We start from the raw sequence: 25,364 nt of genomic DNA, 5'->3' as shown, positions 1-25,364 counted from the left end.
CAGGTGCTTTTATAACCAAGGTCAAAGGCTCTTTCCCCTGATTAGCCCTTGAGTGGGGAGCAACCAGAGGCTCTCCAGATCAGCATAGGAAAAGGAAGGAAGGGCAAGAAAACCATTAGAGGAAAAAGAGTGGGATTGGAAACTCCCTCCCAACCACCCTTAAGAGAGTTCAAACACTACAAGCAGTGATGGGCGAGTGGGAGGCGGGGAGGTGTGAGCAGATTACCACACAATTTTTCGCGTGCATGCTGGGCCTCTAGTCTGAATAAAGCATAACTAGAACACACAGTGACAGAAGCAGGCTGGGCTGTAAGCTCCAGAATGGTCCAAATACCCATGTAGATGGTCTTAGGCTCTCCAGCAGCGGTTCTTGAGACCCACAGGTTGAGAACTGCTAGCAGGGTCCCCTAAGACCATTGGAAAACACAGATATTTACATTATGATTCAAAACAGTAGCAAAATTAGTTATGAAGTAGCAACGAAAATAAATTTATTGTTGGGGGTCACCACAATATGAGGAACTGTGTTAAAGGGTCGCGGCATTATAGAGGTTGAGATCTTTTTTAAAGCCCAATTTTATTTAAAAAACGTATTATCTTGCAATTATGGGATTTCTTTTCCTGCAATGAATATGTATTACCCAACTAATTATTATTAGATAACAAATCATGATAATCCAAAGCTGGGTAACATCTACTGTCCTCCAGTACCAGCCTGTGGCCCTGGATCCTGGACTGGGCTTCTGTAGACAGAACACAGTGGTGTCGGACAGACACAGGAATCCCAGGTACAGGGGCCTCTGATTTAAACTCTGCCTTTCTCTACTATGGTAAATCAAGTAGTGGCCAACTGATAGCAGGACAAAGTACACCAACAGTGATTTCTCCTGATTTTCTTTTCTCTGAACATGAATCCATGTTTCCACTTCTTTAATGGTCTGCAGTTTCATGATTATGTTCAGCTAAGCTGGCAGTTGTCTCGTTGCAGTCACACCAGCGGCCGGAGCAGCAGCAGTCTGCCCCAGGAGGAAGGATCTCAGTGACCCAGTTAGCTCAGGTACAGGTACTTCCATGTTCCGTTTTCTTGCCATGAAAAGCAGTGATCCTGAACATTTGAATCTCTATTCACTCCCTTATTCTAGAGCACTAACTTGAAGTGTTACTATGGAAGAGGTCAGAGACAGAGACAGGCCATGTCGTCTGTCTACCCTGTTGTGAGATTACCATGATGGCCCATACTAAAGAGCTGCTCTGCTAAGGAAACACAGGGGTGGCCTACACTGCTAGCCTTTAAGTGTGATAAAGAATTTACCACTTTCCCCAAAAAAGGAATAAAGAGAATAATTTTGGGAACTGTTTTAAGACAAATATCAATATAAATTTGAAGACAAATCATTAATGGTTTCTATACAAATTTTTAGTGCTAAGATCTCAACTAGGATGTGTGGAAACCGGGAGGATTCAACTTTTCACACGCACTTCCCCTCTCCCTTTGCAGTTCACTATGGCCAGAGCCTTAAACCTGTTCCTTGGGCCTAATAACTGGTGTGTGCTCTGCTGGGAGCTCCCTGGGAACTTTCTGTTCACTGCAGTCCTAGCTGCACTCCACAGCAGGCTCTCAGGCCAACGGCTTACACTTTTCACAGAATTCTACATGGAATTTGTCAATATTCAAGGATAAATTTTCTTTTTAATGTATCAAACTGTTCTAAAAGTGGTATAAAGAATAAAATATGAGTCTCTCCCCCCTGCCTTACCACTAATTCAAAATAAATGGACATCCATAGGATAAAGACCTTTAGTTGCCTGACAAGAAAATGTAAAAGTCTCTTGTCCAGCAGCAGGGCAGACTTCACGGTGCACAGTTTGTAGCCTCATATTTGCATTGGGGTTAAAAGTTAATTGCATCCAAGTGGCTAAGGACGGTAGAGGCACAAAAACGTAAGGAACAAGGCAGGGTGTGATATTCTTCTTTAGGAAATGTCATCTGCTATAAAAGGTATAACCATATCCCAGCTTATTTACATAGTAGACAAGAACCATGTACAAACCAGAAAAAAACATCAGAGTGAGAGTTCAGATATGCTTATTTGCTTTGATAAAATTTTTTGGAAAGCAATTTAGCAATATAGATCCAATTTTATGCCATATCTATTACCTATAATTATATTTCTGCTACAGAAACATACATGTAAGGATGCTGTTCACATAGTAACAAAATTGGAAACAACATAAATGTTTACTGATGGGATACTGAGTGGTTAAAGTGTGAAATAACCATGATGTGACAAAAATGCTGTCAATAGAAGTGATGTATAAATATCCCTATCTATTAATATTAACATGGAAATATTAACATTCATAGTCATTACATTTTTTAAGAGACTACAAAAGCATCATGTATGAGTTGATTTTTGTAGTAAACACACACAACACGTCTGGAAGGAGATAAACTAACATTCTAACACAGTCACTCTTCCTGGAGAACAGGTATTCATGTTACTTTCATTTTTCTTCTTTCTACAGTCAGGTAGTCTGCAAAGTTACTTTTAATTTACAAAAATATATTTCTAGCATATAGATAGTTCTTAGAGAACTGTCAGTTGATACATACACACCAAACCTTCCCATCCATAGAAAAGGCATAAAACCACCTACTTAACAGAATTTGTGTGAGAAGTAAAGGAGATGTAGGTGGACCCCAAGCTGGTGCTATTGTCATTAGGTCAGTGGTGCTCTATCTTCTAAACTGCCAAGCAGAGTCAGACTTTTATTTAAACTCTCCTAATTTAAATATTGGCAACATATTTACTTAACGGGTTTTAAAACATTGCAAGTTAACAAAGATATACAAATGGAAAACAGGCATATAAAAAAAGTGCTCAACATTATATGATTTCATTTATATGACTAAGGTATGAAGAATACAGCACAGTGGTTGCTGGGGAGGGGGGGTGAGACTAAGAGTTTGACAACAAAGGTAGGTTGTATGAAGGGACTTAGGGGGAGGGGATGGAAATGTTGTGTATCTTGATTGCCCTCATAGTCATATGTCTTTCTGAATTTGTCAACTCTTGTGGACAGGACCAGAAAAAGACATGAGGCTTTGGACGGTCAGTGTGTGGCCATTCTTTATTATCTTCAGAACCCATTTCCAAATGAACTGCTCTCACCCATTCCCCCAAAGTGAGGTGGGAATGAAAAACTAAGCTAGTGGAGTTCATTTACTGATAGGTTTCTTATCAACCCACATAAGGTTATCAGCATAGTATTCTTTATTAAAACAGGGTTTTAACTTTGCAAATCACATCATTAATATACTCCATATACCTAAGGATACAAGTTTATCTCACTTCTTATGTATATAATATTAAGAAACATTAAGTAAAGGAACCCTATAGAGCTAATTATAATTAACATTCATTTTTGGTATATATTTCCCTAATCTTTCCTTCAGGCAGTTTTTCTGTTATTCACTCTGTTGCTTTTGCCTGTAATCTCTAATAAACCACTCTTCTGGAATCCCCATAGTCTCTCCTGGCATCAGAGGAGCTGCCCCTAGTCCACAAACAATCTGCATGGAATGCTGAAGAATTAGGCTCCTTTCTCCGCTTCTGCCTCATGGATCAGAATTTCCCAGCATTTGTGGAAGAGGTGGAAAAGGAACTAAAAAAACTGACGGGGTTGAGAAATTAACACTCTGTGTACATATAGAATTAAGAAACTTGACAAATGCTTCCTCCTTAAGACTAGAATAAAGAATATTATTCCAAACATCTTTTATCAATGTTTTATTTTTAAAAACCGGTGAATCCACTTTTCTATACATCATTGCACATCAACAATTACACAAAACATGAGTACATGCATGTACGGTTACATACTAAGTGAGAGAACCCCATTGTGTGAGAAAATCTACACTCAACCATTAAATCAATGTGAAGAAAAAAAAAAACATAGTGTTAGCCACGAAGTATATCTAGTTCATAGAATACCATGCTAGAACATGTCAAGGTCACTGAAAACTAAAGGTAAATTAGAAGTATGTCTTAATTAAATGTACAATAAGGTTCAACAGATCAGTGCAAAAGGATATAAGAATTTACATGATTTAGCAAACAACAAAATAATCACTTAAAAAGCAATCATACATATATACTGAAATTCATTATAGTCATTCAATGGACTATTCCAGCTTCTTATTAGAATCATTGGTTAAGCCATTAAAATTATAGATTTCAGTTTATATTACTTTTGTACCAGAACCGCACAATTTCCTCAACTGACAACATACAATAAGAAATGAATATCAGCAGCTTAAAACTGAAACAAGCATTTTATTTTGTATTTCTCCCACCCCCCCCCAAATATAAATATATAGATATATATATTTATATACTGTATTTATTTTTAGGTTTTGCTTGTACTTTACAAAAATGTATTACTAGATGGCAGCAGTGCATTTTGCAAATTAACAGTCGCAGTAAGTAAAAAATGGTGCATGCATGATCCTATCCTCAGAGGACCTTTTCACTTCTATTTAAATACTTTAATAAAGGAAAAGGAAGCAACATTCACAGCACATCAAGCCCAAAATAGTTTACACCTTCTACACTGAAGCATTGTTTAAAATGTACCTGCAAGGTCACCCTTACAGGAGAGGCTAAATAAGGCATGCTTTAGACAGTTGTGGTGGTGTTGCTCATTTAAACGGGAGAGAACCAAAAAGGTCCAAGCAGAATATTTAGCAGATCATGTTGCCATCAGTTTCAGGAACCTAAAGATCTGTAAAGAAAAAAGGGAAAAAAAAAAAGAGTATTTGGAAATTAAAAGCCTAACTTAAGAACTAAGTGCCACACAAAACAAGGCTTTGTTTCAAAGAGAATGCTCAGGGATGCGGAGTGAAATTCTGATCTCCATGTGCCGGACAGGAAGGCATTGGGGCCAGCTGTCCTAGCTACCAGGCCTTGCCTTGCCCTCAGAAGCAGAGAGGGACTAACTGGCCTCCAGGAATATCCCACCTAGCAAGATGAGAATTTAACTTTACCTCTTTTAACACATATAAGTAAACAGTAGCACAAACTGTTATTTTGAAACATACATATTCTGAAATGGCATTTATGTAAATAAGTGAAACAATGCAGCTGAAAAAATGGTCCTTTCCAGCTGCTATATAATGGGTTCCCACCAGTCTGAGCTGCTCTGAAATCAACAAAAAGATCTTGCAGCATAACACCAAATACTGAAAAATTTGTAAGAAGATCAACAGAGTCATGCTCATTTCAATAAAATTTTTAAAACTTCTGAATAAGGCCATACTTACATTAAAAGTAGTACTTAATTTGTGTTTCTCTGGCGCAAGTTTTTATCTTTGTGATTGTTGGTAGAGTTGGTTTTCCTTTGGAGGAAAAATTATATTACAAGAGTTAAACTCAAAGTCAGGAGCAACTTTTGGAAAGTATAACACATGGAAATACAGGGACTCTTTCACTTACTGCCATCCCTGGTGTAGTGAGACAGTTTACTGCACAATATTAGTACATAAAAATATTCCCTGGATAAAGTGCCTACATATCTTCAATTAATATCCTCAGAGGACCTTTTCACTTCTATTTAAATACTTTAATAAAGGAAAAGGAAACAACATTCCTTTGCTTCTCAAGTTAAAGAATATACAGGTAACTTTGACTCTCAATAGATCCCTTTGACTCTCAAGTTAAAGAATATACAGGTAACTTTCCCTTTGATTTATAAACTATAGTTACTATATAGGTTAGAATAAGTTTTGTTTGTTTTTCTCTATTGAGTGCCATTCTTTTCTCAAATGATAAATGATACTCAATTATACAGAGGCAGCTCTGGGTCCTCTGGCACAACTTGGAGCACTATTTGGTCTCCAACTCTAGGAAATTCTAATCCTGGATTGATCCAAATTTGCAATTCCATGTTCTAGATACACGTATTTGTTAATGGAGCCAGATAGTATGGAACTTGAAGTCTCAGATATACTGGTCATTTTTCCCATAATTTAAGCATAGGGGATATGCAGAATTTTAAACAAATGGTATTCTACTTTATATTGCTACTAAAATAGCCTGCCCATCAGCCACCTGCATATCAAGCTGCTGAGTTTGCACTGCAACATTCATTTCACTCTTCCCTACAATCTTAGCTACTCCACCGATTAAAACATGAATGCAAAATAATTCGATCAGAAGCTAGTCACTCAATGTCCAATAAAGTACTTACATTGGCCCAGCTGGTTCATCATCTACACAGGTGTTCAGTTTTTTGTTTTTTTTTAGAATCCATTGATAGGAGAAGAAAGGAGAAAAGTGTGAGATTGCATATGGATTAACAGAACAACAAACATCAAGTGGTAAAAAAACATAGCATTTATTCAAGGCCATTCCATCTGGAGGTGCAAAACACTCATGGAGTTGTTATTTCTAGATTCAAGTTTTTAATGGCAGAGATGTTTTTTCAATGGTTTTAGTTAACACTTTGAATGCTTGTCATGAAAAACTGCAACTATAGCGGACAGATAGGCTGCAATGTAATTGTACTCATCTTGTCCCCAAGTTCCAGTGGTTCACTCTTAAACAGATGAGAAGACAAACCAACATTTCAGTTGTAAAATCCTGCTGTTTGTTTTCTTATGGTGAATGCATGTACAATTTTAGCTCAATCCTACAATGTAGATGGATGTGTATGTTCTATACATTTAGCCACACATCCTCACTTCCCCAAAGGACACTGTTCCTGCTGTTTTGAGTCTGTAGTCTGGAAAATAAGATTGAGGAAGAGGAAGCCATAATAGGTCAACCAGGGTCAGCCAGGCTGAGCCATGCCAACAAGTGTAAGCAATAAGAGGGTGTTCTGTGACACAGCAGGGAAAGCTGAGTGGTGGTGACATCCCTCTGGAAAAGACTTCAGATACAGACGGGCTCACTCTTGTGCCCTGGCCAAAACCAGAACCCAAACCCAGATGAGCCAGAGATCTTTTCTTTTTCTTTTTTTAATCAAAAGCTTCCATTATTTGAGTTTAGACGCCTTCTTAAATTGGTATTTTATTGTTCTGATTTATAAATTTTTCTTCCCTATTTAAACTAAGGGCAACTTGGTCCCATTTAAGCAGGGATATACATACGTAGAATTTTTTTTTAAGGCCCACAAAGGGAAGGGAACAAGTAAGTGCTCTTAGTTTCTTTTTATTTTACAAAAGTGTGGTAGATTAAATGATTCAGAATGGTTTGGTTTCACTGAAGGTTTCTGGAAAAACTCTCAGCAGGATTCCACAAAGGGGCTTGGTGCACATGAAGCAGTTATGGAGATCACAGTCTCAGTGCAGGCGTCCGCAGGAGCACACGTCAGGAGGAATGTCTGTCAGAGGGAGACATTGCTCCACCTGTTCCTTTGAGGCAATGGAGAGGCAAAGCCACTGCCAGCACACACAGTGACTGGAGCAAAACAGATTTAAAAAACAAAACAAAAACTAACCACAAACCAACAACTTATTAGCCAAAACCACAGGCTAGCGACACACCAGTGTCCACAAGATTCCACTATTGACAACAGTACTAGCAAACAGATACAGAGAACAAACTAAGACTTAAGCACACCCCGACATCTGTGTGCTGTGTATGCAGTGAAGATATACAAAAACACGGCAGATACTAACACACAAGCCCAGCCTAGATCCTCCCTCACCTGACACCCTAATGCTCTCAGAATCCTGGCCACGCCAGCTCAGCTACATGCTAGGAACTAAGCACTCAGGGAATTAAAGTTAAAGACACAGAAGCAAACTCAGAATATTTTTAGTGCTCTGGCTGTGAACCCAAATACTCGAAATTCTAAAGCAAGACAGCGATTCAAGAATACCTTCCATCTATCCCAACTTTAAAAGAAAAAGCAAGGGAGAGGGTATTGCAACAGCCAAGCTAATTCTTTTTAAAGCATGACGCTATCAGCACCAACCCCAGCAGTCACACCACAACTTTTCTTTCTTTTGCAGAGGATATGCCCTGGCGTCTGAGGAAGGTCCAGTCCATAACGTGCAAAGGGCTGCAGTAGGGATTGTAGCAACAGTGGCCCTGTGAAGCCGCCATGCCTGCGTGTGGGAACAGCTGTTGTTCACAGTCGTGTCTAAATCTCATAAGCCCCATCATCTCTCTCCCCAAATCCACTTTCACATTTACAGAGAGCTTCATGTCCCCTATGTTCCTGGACTGACAGCACCACCACTCTCCCTTACAGGTCAGACAAAAACAACTTGACCCTCACAGGGAAATCAGGAAGGGGGAAAAACAGAACTACAAAAACAAGGTACAAAAATCAAACTAAATGAGGATTTTAAACAGCAAACTGAAATCCAAGTTAGTTGTGAAAGTGAATGAAGTAAATTTGAAGTGTTAACATTATGAACTATGCACTGTATAGACTGAAGCGGAGATTAAACAAACTCCAAAAGCATGCATATCGCTCACTTACCACCATGTTTTAAGGGTTTGATGCAATTGAGGGGGGAAAAAAAAGAAGTCATAGTAACCGACAAGTATCAACATACCCCCAAACCCTCAGGCCAAAAGACAGCGGCTTAAACAATGACTGTCCTCTCCATCGGGGTAATACAGCCATTAGCTAGGAGAGAGAAAGAGGGCTGGGGAAGAATGGAAACAAGATGCTTCTGGAATCCATCTTATGAGTGAAGTTCCTGGTGGAGCTGTTGCACACACTGATTTCTCTGCATCTGGTCTTCCCAACCAAATGCACTGTAGCACTCAGGGCCACCTCACAAAGTAGGGGTAACAGATTATCTGATACAATATCACCTCCAAAAAGATGGCTTTAAAGTCAAAATGACTAGAGTGTACTATTTGGTCAAAGCTCCTTTTTCACTACCTTTATCTCATGAAGGATGGGGTTTTATGGTTTCTAAACACACTTTAATCCTGCCTGATCATAGCAGAGTAGATTAACCAAATGAGAGATTAGTTACTTCCAATTTCCTTTTTTATGTGGTCCTATTGTTTTTCCTCAGTAAGGTAACTTGTTACTGATCCTAACGACCCTAATGACCCTTAGAAGAGATAACGTATGTGTATTCTACATGTTATTTTAAAAAGCTGTATCTTTTGCCCTGGCCAGTATGACATCCTCCCATACACCGAGAGGTTGCTGATTTGATTCTTGGTCAGGGCACATGCCTGGGTTGCAGGCTCAATCCCCAGTTGGGGACACATAGAAGACAGCCAATCGTTTCTCCCTCTTCCTCTCTTTGTAAAATCAATTATTTATATATATAATTTTTTTTTAGAATCACATTTTATTTTTCAACATGGGAAATCTTCATATGCTACCAAATGCTTTATCCAACTAATAGATTTTAGAGTTTGGATATATCAGAGCCTCTAAAAATACCTCTCCCCCCACTCCAAGCATCTTCTCTATCATAACTTAATGGAAGAGTCCCTTTAATTGACATAAAAATTATCCCCTTGCCGAAACTGGTTTGGCTCAGTGGATAAAGCATCAGCCTGCGGACTGAAAGGTCCCGGGTTCGATTCCAGTCAAGGGCATGTACTTGGTTGTGGGCACATTCCCAGTAGGGGGTGTGCAAGAGGCAGCTGATCGATGATTCTCTCTCATTGATGTTTCTGACTCTCTATCCCTCTCTATAAAAAATCAATAAAATATATATTTTTAAAAAAATTATCCCCCTAATGTTTCAGAAGTAGGAAACTCTGTGATATCAGCACTTTTCCTAAATTTCATTTGAGGTCACTGAAATGTCCAGTAAGCTGTAAGGTCCCCACGACCAAGCCAATCCATCCCATCTCCTCAGAGGACTGGGGAGGGGTTTTGAAAGCACACACTAATGTTCTCTAGGTTCAGTCAGCAGGGAACCCACACAGAATATGTGCTCCAAGCATGTGTTCCATTACAAAGATGGATGAAAGACTAGAGGAAAGCTGGCTGGACCTAGTCTTTTAGAGAATTACCATTTAATGTTTTCAGAGAATGAAGTCAAGAGGTAAGTAAAGTGAAAAAACAAAGGCCTTATTTGGCTCCATGATTCACCTGTAACTGAAAACACTGAAGGAAAAAGGTGATTTGCAGATCATATACCTATATAAGACAACCAACTGTGCACGAAGAGACCATAACAAATGTTTCATTTATAAGATATCCTGAGTATACACCAGTACACAAAAACACATGCCTGCCCCACCCCACCCCCCATTTTTCTTTTTTCTAGAAGCAGCTAAATGTTAATCTCAGCATTTTCTATGTGAGAAACCTAAAGCAATATTTGCTTTTCTAGTGAAACATTTAGACTAAACTCTTAAGTTCAAATTTGTGTTTATATATTTTTATATTACTTACTTAATTGCTTTTCTAATAATGAGTTACCAAGAATCCACAAACATGCCCTACCTAATAAATACTATGAGTTTTATATGAATTTTTGAGAATGAAAAAAGTTCAGTGAGTCAGAATTAAATCATAGGTATATCTTGATAATGAAGTACCTATTTGACAGAGAAAAAGCATGATGGACTTATGAAAATTCCATTTCATAATACAGTGGAACCTCAATTCTCGAACTTAATTCATTCTGGAATGCTGTTTGAGGAGAGATTTATTTGAAAACTGAATCATTTTTTTCCTGTGAGAAATAATGTAAATTGATGTTTCAATCTTTCTTATATACAGTATATATCTAATGTACTGTTTAATCTATAAACAAATACTTCTTAAATTTATGGAACCACCCCCTACTAGCCTAATCGAATCACTTTCAGCACACATTCCAGGGGTGTCTTTCAGGTCAGCATGCAGCACCTTTGCTTTCTCACATATCATTCATTACCTCTGAAACGCTATCACCGACAAACTGATTTTCACTTATCCAAATCAACAATTTTTCTACCTCTTCAATTGCCTGTAAAAATTGTTTCATGAGCACTCTCACATCCTTAGCAACAACAGCACTCTTGATGGCCTCTTTATGTTTTCAAATTGTGCTCATCCTCCATTTCCCCAGCAACAAAGGCAAAAAAGAAAAAGAAAGTATTTATAGCACAATTTTCTGAGATGTTAACAATAGCAGGTTAAGTGGTAAACTGACATACACTCTATTCTCTCTTTTGTGGCCTGAGAGATGTTTTTTTGTCATGCTCATGTATCAACATGAGAGGGTTGTCAGGTTAAGAATCAAAATTTTGTTTGACAACCAAGACATTACTTCAGTGAACAACATAAAGTAGTTGAGAACCAAATTGTTCGAGATGGGAATTGTTTGAGAACTGAGGTTTGACTGTAACATAAATAAGTCAACACAGAGCCACTGTTGATTGGTTATCTGACAGATAAAAATTTCTCTCTAAAACTCCAAATTTCTATCAGACATGTTGTTTTGAAATCATTCATTACAAAAAGAAGTGTATGCTTATTTCTGTGAGTTGGGGGTGGGGGAGACATAAGAGAAGAAAGCATATGCAGTGCATCTGCTCTCATACAAATTGTATAGAAATTGAGGGGAAACTGACTAAAAAAGAAAAAACCACAGCATCAGGAAAACTCGCTGAGGACAATAAACTTTACTTTTTAATGATTACTTCCAGGACAGAAGAAGAAAAAGAGGTGCAGGCAGAGGGACAAGGAGAAAACTATGGGATGGAAATGCTGGAGCAAGGGCAGGGACAAGGAGATGGACAATGAAGCCTGGACCATGCTAGCAGTTAGGGAGGTAATGAAGAGAAGGCAAACATTGCAGTGACTCCAGCATCCCAGATTTTTCCACCCCAATTCAACAACAAAAAGTAAAATCTGCTTGCATTATTCTTCCAAGAGATTGGAGCAAGGAGGTTTTACTTTGCACTTACCCAGTAGTAATCTCTTAGGTAGGTTTCATTCATTGTCTATAATAATTTAGCTTAAAAGTAGTAGTTTCTCTCCAAGAAGCCGTGCAGAAGATCTGCTGGCCACAGATGTCACCTATAACAGACTAGCCCCATTTGAGTTCAACCACCATGGAGCTCTTAAAAAAAGAGCTGCTTCCCTGGGCAGGTGTGAGCACATGTCAGATCAAAGTATTACTAACCATTTCTCAAACCCAACCTGAAAGCCTTCCATATACGCTGGAAGCAGCCTAGTAAAAGAAGTGCTTCTCACAGGAAGACTGGAGCCTCTGCCCAGGCTGCATGCTAAGCCAGTGACACTGCCAAGAGAGTGGCAGCCAGCCTCGTCTTAAAACTTAAAAAAAACTGGTTTTGAAGCCCGTACCCGTCTTTTTCTAACTGACTTTTTGCTTCTCAACATTTCCAAAGGGAAGACTGATAATGGCATTACTTAGTAACTCAAAATCATTCTGAGGGGATTTAAAAAAGGCCTTTTTGGGCTGAGGCATAACTGCTTCCAAAGAGCCAATGCTGAAACCAGATAGTCAACTTGTCCCTAACTCTGCCTTGGGAGTCCTAGTTTGTAGCAGGAAGAAGAAAATATAGAGGAAAAGCATAATACATACATGAAAATCCCAAGAAAACAATTGTATTTCATAGAACAGTTCTATGGACTTAGAAGGAAAGTAAAAATCCTTGGAACACTTATGTTGCAGGGAACTGACTCATTTATTTACAAAGGCCTATATGCTTCCAGCCTAAGTCTACCCCATCCCTCCATCTAGATCACTGCTGAATTTACATCTGGAGAGGAGTTCACCATGTCTTCCCATGTGCATTGTTAGTTTTAACAAAACACCTTTCCACCAGCTTCACTCTAATACTCACTCTACTTAACACAGGCGAAGAGAATTAGAAATTGCTGAAACAAAAGGAAAAGAAGGGGAAATAAGTGGCTCTTGCTCTCAAATCTATCCTTCCAAATAATTGGGAATCACTGCATTCCTTCAGGACTGCAGTCTATGAGAGCACAGACTTCCCTTAGTGCTCTCCCTAACACACAGGGTAGGTGGTACAGTTCCACTGTCCAGCCACAGGGACAAGGACAAGAAATAATACCACAGTGCACAAGCATAGCCCAGGACTGTCGAATTAGAGCTGACTTCTTCACATCACTCAAAGTCAGCCTCCACTGAACTTAAGAGCAGACCCTTCTAGCCTAGTCAGTGACAGGCAAGTGGTGGTAATAGCAGGCTGGCCAATTAATTTGCTTTTACTGGTGATGCTATAGGGCAGGAAGGTGGAGATAAGAAGCTAATTAGAAATCTGAACTACTGATCCAAGTGTCCATCAGCAGCTCCCCCCAACTATAATCAATTGGGTTAGAAACTGAACATCAATGACAAAAAACACACAGAAATGCCTCAGGGCTTTCCTGATTCTAAGCATGTCCAACAATCTAAGATTCTTATTCTTTCCAATGCTTAATGCTTAACAATTCTCTATAGCTCTGTTGCTAAAATCAACCCTTCTCTGACCCTAGGTCAGCTTCGAGGAGGGGGGAAAGTAGGAAGGGTGCTGCCTTTGGTATGAATTTCAGGTGTTACTGCTTAGGGTGGGGGTGGGAGGGTGCTGGTTTTACCAAGAATGTTCAAAACCTATTGAAAGAACCAACCAAGAGAACCAAAGGCTGGCTTGTTCCAATAGCTTTTCCTGAGAACAGTCTGACTAAATGTGGGCAGTGAGTGACCTCAGGGGCTACATCAGGCAACTGTGTCACAACCAATTAGATACCTTAAGTCTGCCTGAAAGGCCAGGCGGCCTGCGATCTTGGGGTGGCTTCTAGGCTTGACTTGGATTCTCCTCAAGCTCAATCTGCCTGATGATCTGTATTGGAGGAGGACAGAGCTGAACAAAAAAATCGATAGCTGCCCATTTCCCACATGGGGCCTAAAGTGCAGATAGGATGGGGTCTAGAGAACACAAGTGGAAGCACAGAGCTAATATTAGAGCTCTAGATGCCTAATTTTGGGGGTAGTGGATGAGAAACCAATAAAAGAATTTTCCTTCTCTCCTTTTGGGATTGAATCCCAACATCTTTAGATACTACCCCGCCTTAACATTATAGCTATTTTGCAGGGATGCCCTTACCGTCAGGAACTTCATCAGGTCTCTTTCTCTTCTCGTACACAACAATGATCACCACAAGGATGATGATTTCAGCCAGGATTCCCAAGAAAGGCCAGAGTGGGGCCAGGTGGCTCCGTACCCTGAGGATGGTGACTTCGGAGTGAGTACCAACGGAGTTGGTGGCATTACATTGATACACGCCAGGGTCCTCTGTGATCTGGAGGTTCATGATGCTCAACTCAGTGTAATTTTCCTTGTTAATGATGAAGAAGCGGCCGGAGTTATTAGCAATATCCTGCTCAAGGGCAAAAAAAGTGAGAATACACAAAGATGAAAATAATTGACTTAGAATAAGTGATCCAAGAAAACCACAGGATTTGTCCAAAAACAGATGTTAGGAAATTGCTGAAATCAGTATCTAGAAAAACTTGAAAGCATTTTACTCAGCACTCCACTAAATTTAGGCCATTCAAACAAAATGGTTTTTAAAGGCATTAACATATGATATATAGCTTGGTAGCAAGAGGAAGTACCAATGTTTGATTTTAAATGTTTTTCAAAATGTAACAGACTAGAGGCCTAATGCACAAAATTTGTGCACAGGGTGGTGGGGGAGGAGTAGTGTCCCTCAGCCCAGCCTGCACCCTCTCCAATCTGGAACCCATTGAGGAATGTCTGACTGCCTGTTTAGGCCAGATCCTGATAGGCAGTCGGACATACCTCTTACAATCCAAGACTGCTGTCTCCCAACTGCTCGCCTGTCTGCCTTCCTGATTGCCCCTAATCACTTCTGTCTGCCAGCCTGATTGATGCTTAACTGCTCCCTTGCCAGCCTGTTTATCCCTAACTACCCTCCCCTGCAGGCCTAGTCACCCCTAACTGCCCTCCCCTGCAGGCCTGGTCCCCCCACAATTGTTCTCCTCTGCAGGCCTGGGTCCCCCCCAACTGCCTTTCCCTGCAGGCCCGGCCACCCCCAACTTCTCTCCTTTGCCCGTCTGGTCACCCTAAACTGCCCTCCCCTGCAGGCTTGATCACCCCCAACTACCCTCCCTTGCAGGCCTGGTCCCTCTCAACTGCCCTCCCCTGCTGGCCATCTTGTGACGACCATCTTGTGTCCACATGGGGGCAGGATCTTTGACCACATGGAGGCAGCCATCTTATGTGCTGGAGTAATGGTCAATTTAAATATTACTCTTTTATTAGATAGGATAGAGGCCTGGTGCATGGGTAGGGGCTGGCTGGTTTGCCCTGAAGGGTGTCCCAGATCAGGGTGGGTTTTCCCTTGGGGTGTGGGTGGCCTGGGTGAGGGGCATGTGGTGGTTTGCAGGCCAGCCATGCCCCCCGGTGACCCAGGCGGAGGCCCTGGTATCTGGAATTTATTTACCTTGTACAATTGAAACTTTGTAGCCTGGAGTGAAGCCAAACTTCCTGCTTGCTCTGTGGCTGCAACCATTTCTGTTGGGATTTATGTATCTTCTATAATTGAAACTTTGTAGCCTTAAATGGAGGCCAAGGCAGGCCAGGGCAGATGGAAAGCTTGGCTTTCTCCATTGCTGGGGAAAACCACCCCTCCCACCTGCTCTCTGTGGCTGTAGCCATCTTGGTTGGGTTTATTTGCATATTTGTTCCTGATTGGCTGGTGGGGCATGGCTGGCGGGGGGGGGGGGTACGGTCAATTTGCATATTACTCTTTTATTAGATAGGATACTTAAGATTCCATAGTCATGAGAACAGGAGATGAAAATACCTACTGAGGAAACCCCAAACTGCTCTGACCAAAGCTCAAAGGTCCTCCCACCAGGGCCCAATAAAGAAAAATGGGCATATCTTTGCTAGCACTGCAAAATTCTAAATGTCTTGTTGTTCTTTCAGAGCCTGCTCTGAAAGACTAAATGCAGTATCTTCACTTCTCCATTCCTCATACAAATTCCCTTATTAAAGGGTTTCTGAAATGTAGTCAGGTTAGTCCTTATCAACACCTAAAATAATATTATTGAGAGGTCAAAGAATGTGAAGAAAAATTGACTTTTTTTTTTTTTAAATCCTCATCCAAGGATATTTTTTCCATTGATTTATAGAGAGAGAAAAATGGAAAGAGGAAGAGGGGGAGAGAGGACAGAAAGAAACATCAAACTGAGGGAAACACGTTGACTGGCTGCCTCCCACATGCGCCCCGGCAACCATGCCTAGAAATTAAACCTATGACCCTTTGGTCCACAGACAAATGCTTTAACAACTGAGCCAAACCAGCCAGGGCAGGACTTAAAAGTTTTTAATAAACTAGATTTGATCCTTGGTTTTGTCACTAATTTATCTTGGTTAAAAGGTAACCTGGAAGAAGCTGGATTTGATGGTCATCAGGTCCTTCTGATTCTGAAAAATGATAATTAACAAGTACACCTGATAAGTATAGTGTTGGGCATACAAGGACTGGGAACAGAAGGAATATATATGACACTTCTCTGACAGAAAAGATTAACCAAACATCATTGAGTAAGAGAGAAACTAAGAATTTAAAGCTTTGACTTTCCCAATACCATCAAGAATCATGCCACAGGGCAGGTGTCTCTATGACTTAACAGGGGAGTTTTACCAAACATTCAAAGAATAACATTTATACTCCTCAAACTATTCACAAAAAATCCAAGAGGAAGGAACACTTCCAAACTCTTTTTATAAGGCCAGCATTATCCTAACTCCAAAACCAGACAAAGAAAAAGAATTACAGGCCAATATCCCTGATGAACATAGATGCTAAAATCCTCAACAAAATATTAGCAAATTGGATGCAGCAATATAAAAAAAGTTCATACACCATGACCATGTGGGATTTATTCCAGGGAAGCAAGGCTGGTACAACGGGTACAATGTTCGCAAATCAATAAGCATGATACATCATATAAACAAAATGAAAGATAAAAATCACATGAGCATATCAATAGATGCAGAAAAATCATTCCACAAAATCCAACACCCATATTTAATTAAAACTCAGCAAAGTGAGAATAGAGGGAGTATATTTAAACATAATAAAGGCCATCTATGACATATAACCAACATCACACTCAATGGTCAAAAACTAAAACCATTTCCCCTAACAGGAACAAGATAGGGATGTCCCCTTTCAACACTCCTATTCAACACAGTCCTGGGAGTCCAAGCCACAGTGATCAGACAAGAAGAAGAAATATAAGGCATACAAATTCAAAAGGAGGAAGTAAAACTCTCATTATTCGCAGATGATATACTGTACATAGAAATCAGAAAACACTAAAGACTCCATCAAAAAACTACTAGTTTTAATAAATAAATTTGGCAATGTAGCAGGATAAAACAATACCCCAAAATTGATGGCTTTTTTTATACACCAAAAATAAATTCTCAGAAAGAGAAACTAAACAAACAATCCCATTTACCATTGCAACAAAAAAATTAGGATAATTAGGGATAAACTTAACCAAGGTAGTAAAAGACTTGTACTCAGAAAACTACAGGACATTGAAAAAAAAGATAAAAAAGTAGAACAATCTACGGTATGCATTGAATGGTAGAATTAACATAATTAAAATGTCCATATTATACAAGGCAATCTACAGATTCAATACAATCTCTATTAAAATACCAATAGCATATTTCACAGATCTAGACTAAATACTCCAAAAACTATGAAACCAAAAATGACCATGAATAGCCACAGCAATCTTGACAAAGAAAAACAAAGTTAGAGGGATCACAATACAAGGTATCAAGTAATACTATAAAGACACCATAATCAAAAACAGCCTGGTTACTGACTAAAAAACAGGCATATATATCAATAGAACAGAACAGAGATCCCCAAAATCGATCCAAGCTATTATGCCAAATTAATATTTGACAAAGGAGGCAGGAACATATAATGGTGTCACAACAGTTTCTCCAATAAGGAAAATTAGACATGCAAACATGAAACCAGACCACCAGCTTACACCATACACAATAAACTCAAAATGGATAGAAGACTTAAATGTAAGTTGTGAAACCCTGAAAATCCTAGAAGAAACCACAGGCAGCAAAATCTCAGACATCTCTTGTAGCAATGTGTGTATAGATACATCTACTAGAGGCAAAGAAAACTAAGGAGAAAACAAACAAATGGGACAACATCAAAATAAAAAATTCTGCACAGCAAAAGAAACCATCATCAAAATGAAAAGGAGCCCATTGTGTGGGAGAACATATTTGGCAAGAATACATTTGATAAAGGGTTAATATCCAAAATATATAAGGAACTCATAATAGGATAAAGGCAAACAATCCAATTAAAAAAATAGCAAAGTACCTAAATAGACACTTCTCCAAAGGGGACATACAGTAGCCCAGGAGACATAGGAAAAAATTCTCAAAGTCACTGATCATCAGAGAGATGCAAATTAAAACAACAATGAGGTATTACCTCACACTTGTCAGAATAGCTACCATCAACACATCAACAAATGACAAGTGCTGGTGAGTATGTGGGGAAAAAAGGAAACCTAATACCCTGCTGGTGGGCATGCAGAGACTGATATAGTCACTATGGGCAACAGTATGGAGTTCCCTCAAAAAATTAAAAATGGAACTGTCATATGACCAAGTGATTCCACTTCTAGGGATATATCCTAAGAAACACGAAACACCCAGTCAGAAAGAATGTATGCACTCCTCTGTTCATTTACAATAGCTCAATTTACAATAGCTAAGATCTGGAAACAGCCCAAGTGCCTATCAATGGATGAGTGGATAAAAAAGCCATGGTACATTTATACCATGAAATGCTTACACTATGCAGCAATAAAAAAAGAAGAATCTCTTAGCCTTTGAGACAGCATGGAGAGTATTATGCTAAGCAAAATAAGCCAGGGAAAGACAAGAATCACATTATCTCACCCATATGTTGAATCTAATTAACAAAATAAACTGATTACAATAGAGATGTGGAAGCATGGAACAGAATGCTGAATCTCAGAGGGAATGTGGGGATAGATGAGTGAGTGGAAAGGGTTCAACCAAAGAACTTATATACACAAGACAATAGGGTGGTGAAGGCCTGGAGTGGGTGGTGGGGGCGGACTAGAAGGAGTCAATGGGGGGTGGGGAAGGAAGAAGGCATATGTAATACTTTCAACAATAAAGATTTAATTTAAGCCCTAACCAGTTTGGCTCAGTGGATAGGCAAAGGCCTACTGACTGAAGGGTCCCAGGTTCTATTCAAGTAAAGAGCATGTACCTTGGTTGTGGGCATATCCCCACTAGGGGGTGTGCAAGAGGCAGCTGATTGATGTTTCTCTCTCATTGATGCTTCAATCTCTCTGTCCCTCTCTCTCCCTTCCTCTCTGTAAAATAAATAAATAAATAAAAATAAAATAAATAAATACATAAATAAAAAATTTTAAAAAAGATTTAACTTAAAGAAATAGAAAAAAATTCATCTAGATTATCAGCTTTTCTTTTGCCAAAAGGCCTGGAAAGGGAATGGAAAATTATTACCCTCAGGATCTCTTTCTCTTAATAAATCTAAGATGTACTCTTTGGGGGGGAAAAAAGAAAAAAGAAAAAAGAATTATGCCAGATTCAGTTGGTCGTCCTGTGCACAGAAAGACTGGGTTTGATTCCTGATCAGGGCACATACCTAGGTTTGTGGGTTCGATTCCTAGTCGGGGTGTGTATAGGAGGCAACTGATCAATGTTTCTGTCTCTTAAAAAAATAAAAATAAAAAATAAAAAAGTATGTCTTCAAGTGAGGATTAAAAAAAAAAAAAAAAAAGAGAGAGAGAGAATCATGCCATGGATTAGGAAAAAAAAGTTTTTAACCTTTTCCTGGAACAGATACTGTCAGATTTCCAATTGCCCTTGGGTCTCATCAGGTTGCTTCAATTCCTAATCCCGTGTTTCAGAAATACGCTAACATTTGTTCTCTGCCTTGTCTTCCCCAAAACAGTAAGACCACTTAAAAACCATTATTTTTGTTAGGATAAACAGACAAGAACAGTGGTTGGCAAACAAATTAGTCAACAGAGCCAAATATCAACAGTACAATGATTGAAATTTGTTTTGAGAGCCGAAAACCGACTTCTGCACACGGGCCACAAAGTTTTAATCCCACTGCATGTGCACACCCGCATGTGGTATGATCTGTGGATGAGCCACACTCATGTGGCTCAAGAGTCGTGGTTTGCCGACCACTGGACAGTAAAAGTTTAAGATTGGGGTTAGCTCTTTTAATGTCGTACCTTCAAGGCAAGCAGTCTAATCCCTTACCAGACAGATAGCGTTAACAAATCATCCAAAGCATTTCCATGCTGGACAGAAACTGTCACTGACCTCCAGATTCATGTTGCAACCATTCATATGACTGTAGAAAGGGTGACCAAAGCCATGCCCATATGGCAGTTGTAGCAGCTGGCCCAGATGTCTGGGCCTCCCCAGGCAAAAAATCTAGTAACCAGAGACCTCTTACTCACCATGAACAGACCATTCTCCTTCCTGCGCCAGACCCATTCTGGGTGGGGGTAGCCAACTGACTTGCAGTACATCATGGCATCCTGCCCTTCATTCTTGTTCTCGCTCCGTTTATGGCCAGTGATAGCAGGAGCAGCTGTGAGAGTGTTAAAAAGTTACCATGGGAGCCAGCTCTGAATGGGATACAAAGGCTCAGAGCCTTGCTTCTAATATAGTCAGTCTTTAGGCTCACTCTCAAATTCAGCTTTGCTAATCTGCATTTCAGGTGAGAATAGAGCAATGGAACCAACCCCATCCCCTATCTCCCATCCACCAAAGCAGCACAAGCACACACCTGGTTAGGATTACTGAATGTGAAGTAAACCTACTTAAAGAGGGCACAGGCTTAACTGACCTAAAGTAGGCCATCCTTTAAAAATGAAAATAAGCTATTATCATCTCCTCTACCAGTCAGTTTTTCTTAAAACACACTAACAATTATAGTTTATGTCCAATCTCATATATACCCTTAAGGAAATGAGGAATCTCTGAGATCAAACACCTAAAATCAAATCCTACTTTCAAGGTGTCTATGAATTCCTGGAGAAGTTGTCTGATAAATATTAATGGCCAAGGCTCTGCCAGGAAAGAGGAAATCCAGGAAATGGTCTTCACAAAGGGAAGAAGGGAAGGGACAGGAAATTCAATCAGTGTCCCAAGAGATTTTACTTAACAGCTTAGGAATCTGACTTATGCATCTGATTTGTAGTAATCTCAATAAACCCAATCTTAGGGGAGTTTCTAAACATGCGAGGTGTCTTCTCTGCTTTCAGGAATCACTTAGGAAGAAATAAACAGCACCTATGATTTTAAAATTAGAAAAGTTTCAAGGATCCAAGAAGCCTGAGATGAAGGCTAATTCTTTGAAACTAGCCTTCTTTGATCTTAACTATATTTCCCAGCATACCTTACCAGTTATAGTAATCTGAAAGCAATAAATTCAGAGTTGGGCCAGATATCGCTTTGTTGGCCAAGATGGGAAAGAGAATCAATAGGCCTGGTCCAAATTCCAGTTTTCCTGGTTCTTTAATTACTTTGTGCTTCAGTCCTGTACCCATTATCAAACAGAAACAATTCTAGCCCCTGCCTACATTGGATAGGTAAATGTCAATAAAACATTCATTTTGAGACTAAAAGCCTATGGAATTGTTATTGCCATATATCATGGGCTGATCCCATGTTTCCCCTCTGACTGGCTTGGCTTTCTTGGCTTAAAAATAACCCAAAAGTCCTGCTACTCTCAGATTGTGCTTTGCAGGTCAGCCCCAGAAGCACCAGGACAGGAACGGACTGAGCAATGCCCCAAGCTCTCTATAACCATTGCTTACCAAATAAGTCTGCTCAATACTACTCAGTGTGAGGTGTTTTCTAAATACGATGTTACAAAGGAAATGTCTTTTTGTTTTTCTAGGCAAAATTCCTCATTACAGGAGCGAGTGGGTCAGGCTGGCTCGATCTTGTTCCTACCAGGCCAAATTTCTCCCACAGTACTGGGCCATTTTTCAGTGGTCACCCTTCCTCAAAGAAAATTTATTTAGTCAATAGATATTAAAGACCATCTTAAGCACTTGAAGGAGTAAGCTCCATGGTAAAATACCATCATGGGAGAACTGGGTGACACAACAAGCAGAAGAACTACCACATCTTGCCTCTAGTTGACCCACTACATGCCAGATATGGCAGAGAGTTGTGGGGAGAAAGCCTTTCTAATAAGGTAAATTTTACCATAGTCATTAAGAAAATAAGGGTGTAGGCCACTCGTATCTGTGGGGAAACACTCCAAGTAGAGGGAAGAGCAAAATCCTGGAGGCAGAAATATGCTTATTACATATAAAGGGTAGTATGGGGAGTTTTTTTTGAAACACAGTAAGCAAGGGGAAGATGGCAGAATAGGAAATCAGAGAGAATGGAGCCCAGGTCAGATAGGACTTTGTAGGCCAGTGAAATGAGTGGCATTTACTCTGAATCAGCTGGTGAATAGTAAGTGTAGGTATGGAATGATCTGTATGTTTTAACAGGCTACCTCTTGCTATTATTATGTGGATAACAGTTGTAGAGAAACAACAGTGGAAACAAGACTAATCAGGTGCTATTATAGTAATCCAGGCAAAAGAGATGGTAGTTTGAACACGGGTAGTAGTAGAAGGGCGGAGATTCTGTATATATTTTATACATTAAGTTAATATGTTTGTTAATGGACTGGATGTGAGATGTGAGAGAAAAAGGAGTCAAGAATGACCCCATGATTTCTGGCTTGAGTAACTGAAAGAATTGAGTTTTCAGTTACTAAAATGAGGAAGATTGCAGAAGAATTAGGGTGGGTTGTTTGCTTATTTTTATTTTGTTTTGTTTGGGGATGCAGTAACTTAATGGTAGTAAAAACTAGGCATTTAAATTCTAGGACATGTTAAATTTAAAATGCTTACTGAACATTCAAGTGAAGCTGTCAAGTAGACAAGTAACAAGTATGAAGCTCAGGGTGGAGATACAAATTTCAGAAATCAGCTTACATGTAATATATCTTTCCACTTTCATTCTCCTTTGCCCCATGAAGAATACCCAATCTGGCCCAGTTATCTGACTAAATTCAAAAGTATTGTGAGTTCAGTACCATCAATTTTTGCCATGGGGACTCATCTCCAAGATTACACATCTGAAACACCTAAAAGGCTAAAAGTTAAGTTGGCTTAAGGCTCCACAGCCTCTAAAAGGTTGCTATTCTGAAAAGACAGAGGCTTGAAGGTGAAGACGTAAAGAGAGGGGTTGAGATGGTCTTCCTTGGTGTTTAGGAGATCACCACTAGGAACTTAGTTAACTCCCATCACAGTTTGTTGGCCATGTTTACACAGTATAAGCCTATAAGAGTTTTCAATGGTTAGATGTATTGCTGCTTTCTCCACAATTTAGCAATAGGAATAACCCCTCCACCTAACATACTCAAAAGAATAATGCCCTCAATAGTCATTCTTGGGATGGAGAAAATATCACCTGTGTACTCTGCAAAGAGAAAAATTAACCCAACCCACATTACTATATCCTTATAGGAAATTATGATAACCATTACTTTAGCCTTTGGGTCAATGAAAAGTTTTTTTTTCACTTCTCTCTATCCGTTACAGTAGCTACTCAATCAGAAAGCCTGTTCTTACCCTACCAGCTGAGCAGGACAGCAGAACTACAGAGCAAGAAATGCCCAAGCTCTCAGCACATGTCCGCAGTAGTCAGAGAGGGAGCCCCTTTGGGGCTCAGAGTCCACCAGTGGTGGTTTTAAAGTATCCACAAATGCTCCAATATTCTTCCCTTCAAGAGGTGGAACCTAATTTCCCTCCCTTGTAGTGTGGGCTGGACTTAGTGACTTAATTCTAATGAATAAAATAAAGCAGAAGTAAAGGTATACAACTTTAGGTACTAGTTCAAAAGAAAGCAAGGTTTTCTCCTTGCTCTCTCTGAAATCACACACTCTGGAACGATGCTCAGACAGACTATAAGGAGGCCCAGATAGTGAGAAACTAAGGCCTTCTGCCAATAGCCACATGAGAAAGCCACCTGGGAAACAGATCCTCCAACCCCAGTTAAGTTTTCAGATGACTGCAGATCCAGCCAATAGCTTGACTCTGAGCCAGAACCATGCCACTAATCTGTTCCCTAATTCCTGACCCACAGAAAAACTATGAGGTAACAAGCGTTTGATGCTTTAAGCAATAGATAACAAATGTAGCCACCCAATCAAACACACATTGCCCTATTTAGGCCATATAGAGACTCTCTTACTCACCCAATGAACAACCTAATATGGGTCACTTAAAATCCTTTGAGTTTCAGTTTTCACTTTTATAAAATATGAATAACACCCTCATACTTTCATAGAGGTCTTGTGAGGATGGAATTACATTTGTATAGCAATCTAGCATATGTTTGGAGTTCAGTGTCAAAAATAAACATTTAAATTGAGCTGTTAGTTGGAGCAAGGAAAGGCTAGGCCTAGACTCAGGCATTCGGAGTTCTAAGAAATCAAAGAGATGCTGATAACCGTGTTCTCTCCCTGTTTGCTGATATAAATAGGATTTCTGTTTGTGACTACTAAGGTTTAATCAGGTCAGACACTGACAATTATAGTCATTAATGACCTACTGATATTAAGGTGCTTCACCTTATATGGACTTGCCATTTAATAATGAACGGCTTAATCATGTCCTGATGGTCTGAAGGTAGATCTGAGGAGTCTGACAAAGCAGACACTCTTTATTTCCCAGTACCCTCTCAAGGACGCATAGACAATGACAAGAATGAGGGCAGAAGTGGTAAGGAGGTAACAAAGAGACTCTTAAAAGAGATCACAGACTCACTAGGAATAAACTCAATCTCTCACCTTGCTATCCACCTTCTCTAATCAGGTTAATGGATATCCTTCCAGTATCCTAATGAATGGCAACGCAAGAAATCCAAAGGACTTTTAGTTACCCAGCAATGACTGACCCAATTTTTATGACCTGGGTCAAGGACAAATGCACATTCCTCAGTATCTTCTGTTGCCTGACTTGCCTGCACTTCAGCAGAGCATTCAGCTTCATTGCCAGGATGGTGGCCGTAGAAAGCATCAACTTACACAACAGCGATATGTTCAGCTGAAGTTGATAAGTAAAGTTAAACATAACCGAGCCAAGAACAGTATGTGGCCTCTTACATGGACTGCTTATTTAGTGTTCACTTTTCAAAGTAAATTCTTAACTTCACAACTCCATTCTTAAAGGTGTTTTCAATGAGTGGGCTATGTCTAAGTAAACGTAATGATATTGTATAAACTATTTA

At 39.7% G+C, this 25,364-nt stretch overlaps 2 protein-coding genes across 7 annotated transcripts in view; one reads left to right on the top strand and one right to left on the bottom strand.

Moving 5' to 3' along the window:
- The window catches only part of REC114 (REC114 meiotic recombination protein), a 97,289-nt gene extending 89,114 nt beyond the window's left edge, over positions 1-8,175 (top strand). For 2 of the 3 annotated variants that reach the window (XM_036456493.2, XM_036456487.2), the window contains 2 exons: positions 989-1,057; positions 3,532-3,754. In XM_036456493.2, the coding sequence (XP_036312386.1) occupies positions 989-1,057; positions 3,532-3,696 (234 nt within the window). In that variant the 3' untranslated portion in view covers positions 3,697-3,754. Of the gene's footprint in view, positions 1-988; positions 1,058-3,531; positions 3,755-8,017 lie in introns of those variants that run through there. The other variant, XM_045587122.1, reaches the window with a different exon arrangement.
- The window catches only part of NPTN (neuroplastin), a 78,384-nt gene continuing 56,796 nt past the window's right edge, over positions 3,777-25,364 (bottom strand). For 2 of the 4 annotated variants that reach the window (XM_036456406.1, XM_036456388.2), the window contains 5 exons: positions 20,519-20,652; positions 14,058-14,331; positions 6,250-6,271; positions 5,324-5,398; positions 3,777-4,785 (listed from right to left, as the gene is read on the bottom strand). In XM_036456406.1, coding sequence (XP_036312299.1) covers positions 5,338-5,398; positions 6,250-6,271; positions 14,058-14,331; positions 20,519-20,652 — 491 coding nt within the window. In that variant the 3' untranslated portion in view covers positions 3,777-4,785; positions 5,324-5,337. The remainder of the gene's footprint in view (positions 4,786-5,323; positions 5,399-6,249; positions 6,272-14,057; positions 14,332-20,518; positions 20,653-25,364) is intronic. The other 2 variants (XM_036456398.2, XM_036456415.2) reach the window with 1 other exon arrangement.

Source organism: Pipistrellus kuhlii, unplaced genomic scaffold (genome assembly GCF_014108245.1).
Source record: "Pipistrellus kuhlii isolate mPipKuh1 unplaced genomic scaffold, mPipKuh1.p scaffold_m20_p_1, whole genome shotgun sequence".
Classification (NCBI taxonomy): domain Eukaryota; kingdom Metazoa; phylum Chordata; class Mammalia; order Chiroptera; family Vespertilionidae; genus Pipistrellus; species Pipistrellus kuhlii.
The sequence above is the reverse complement of the archived record's forward strand: the minus strand, read 5'-3'. Positions and strand labels throughout refer to the sequence as shown.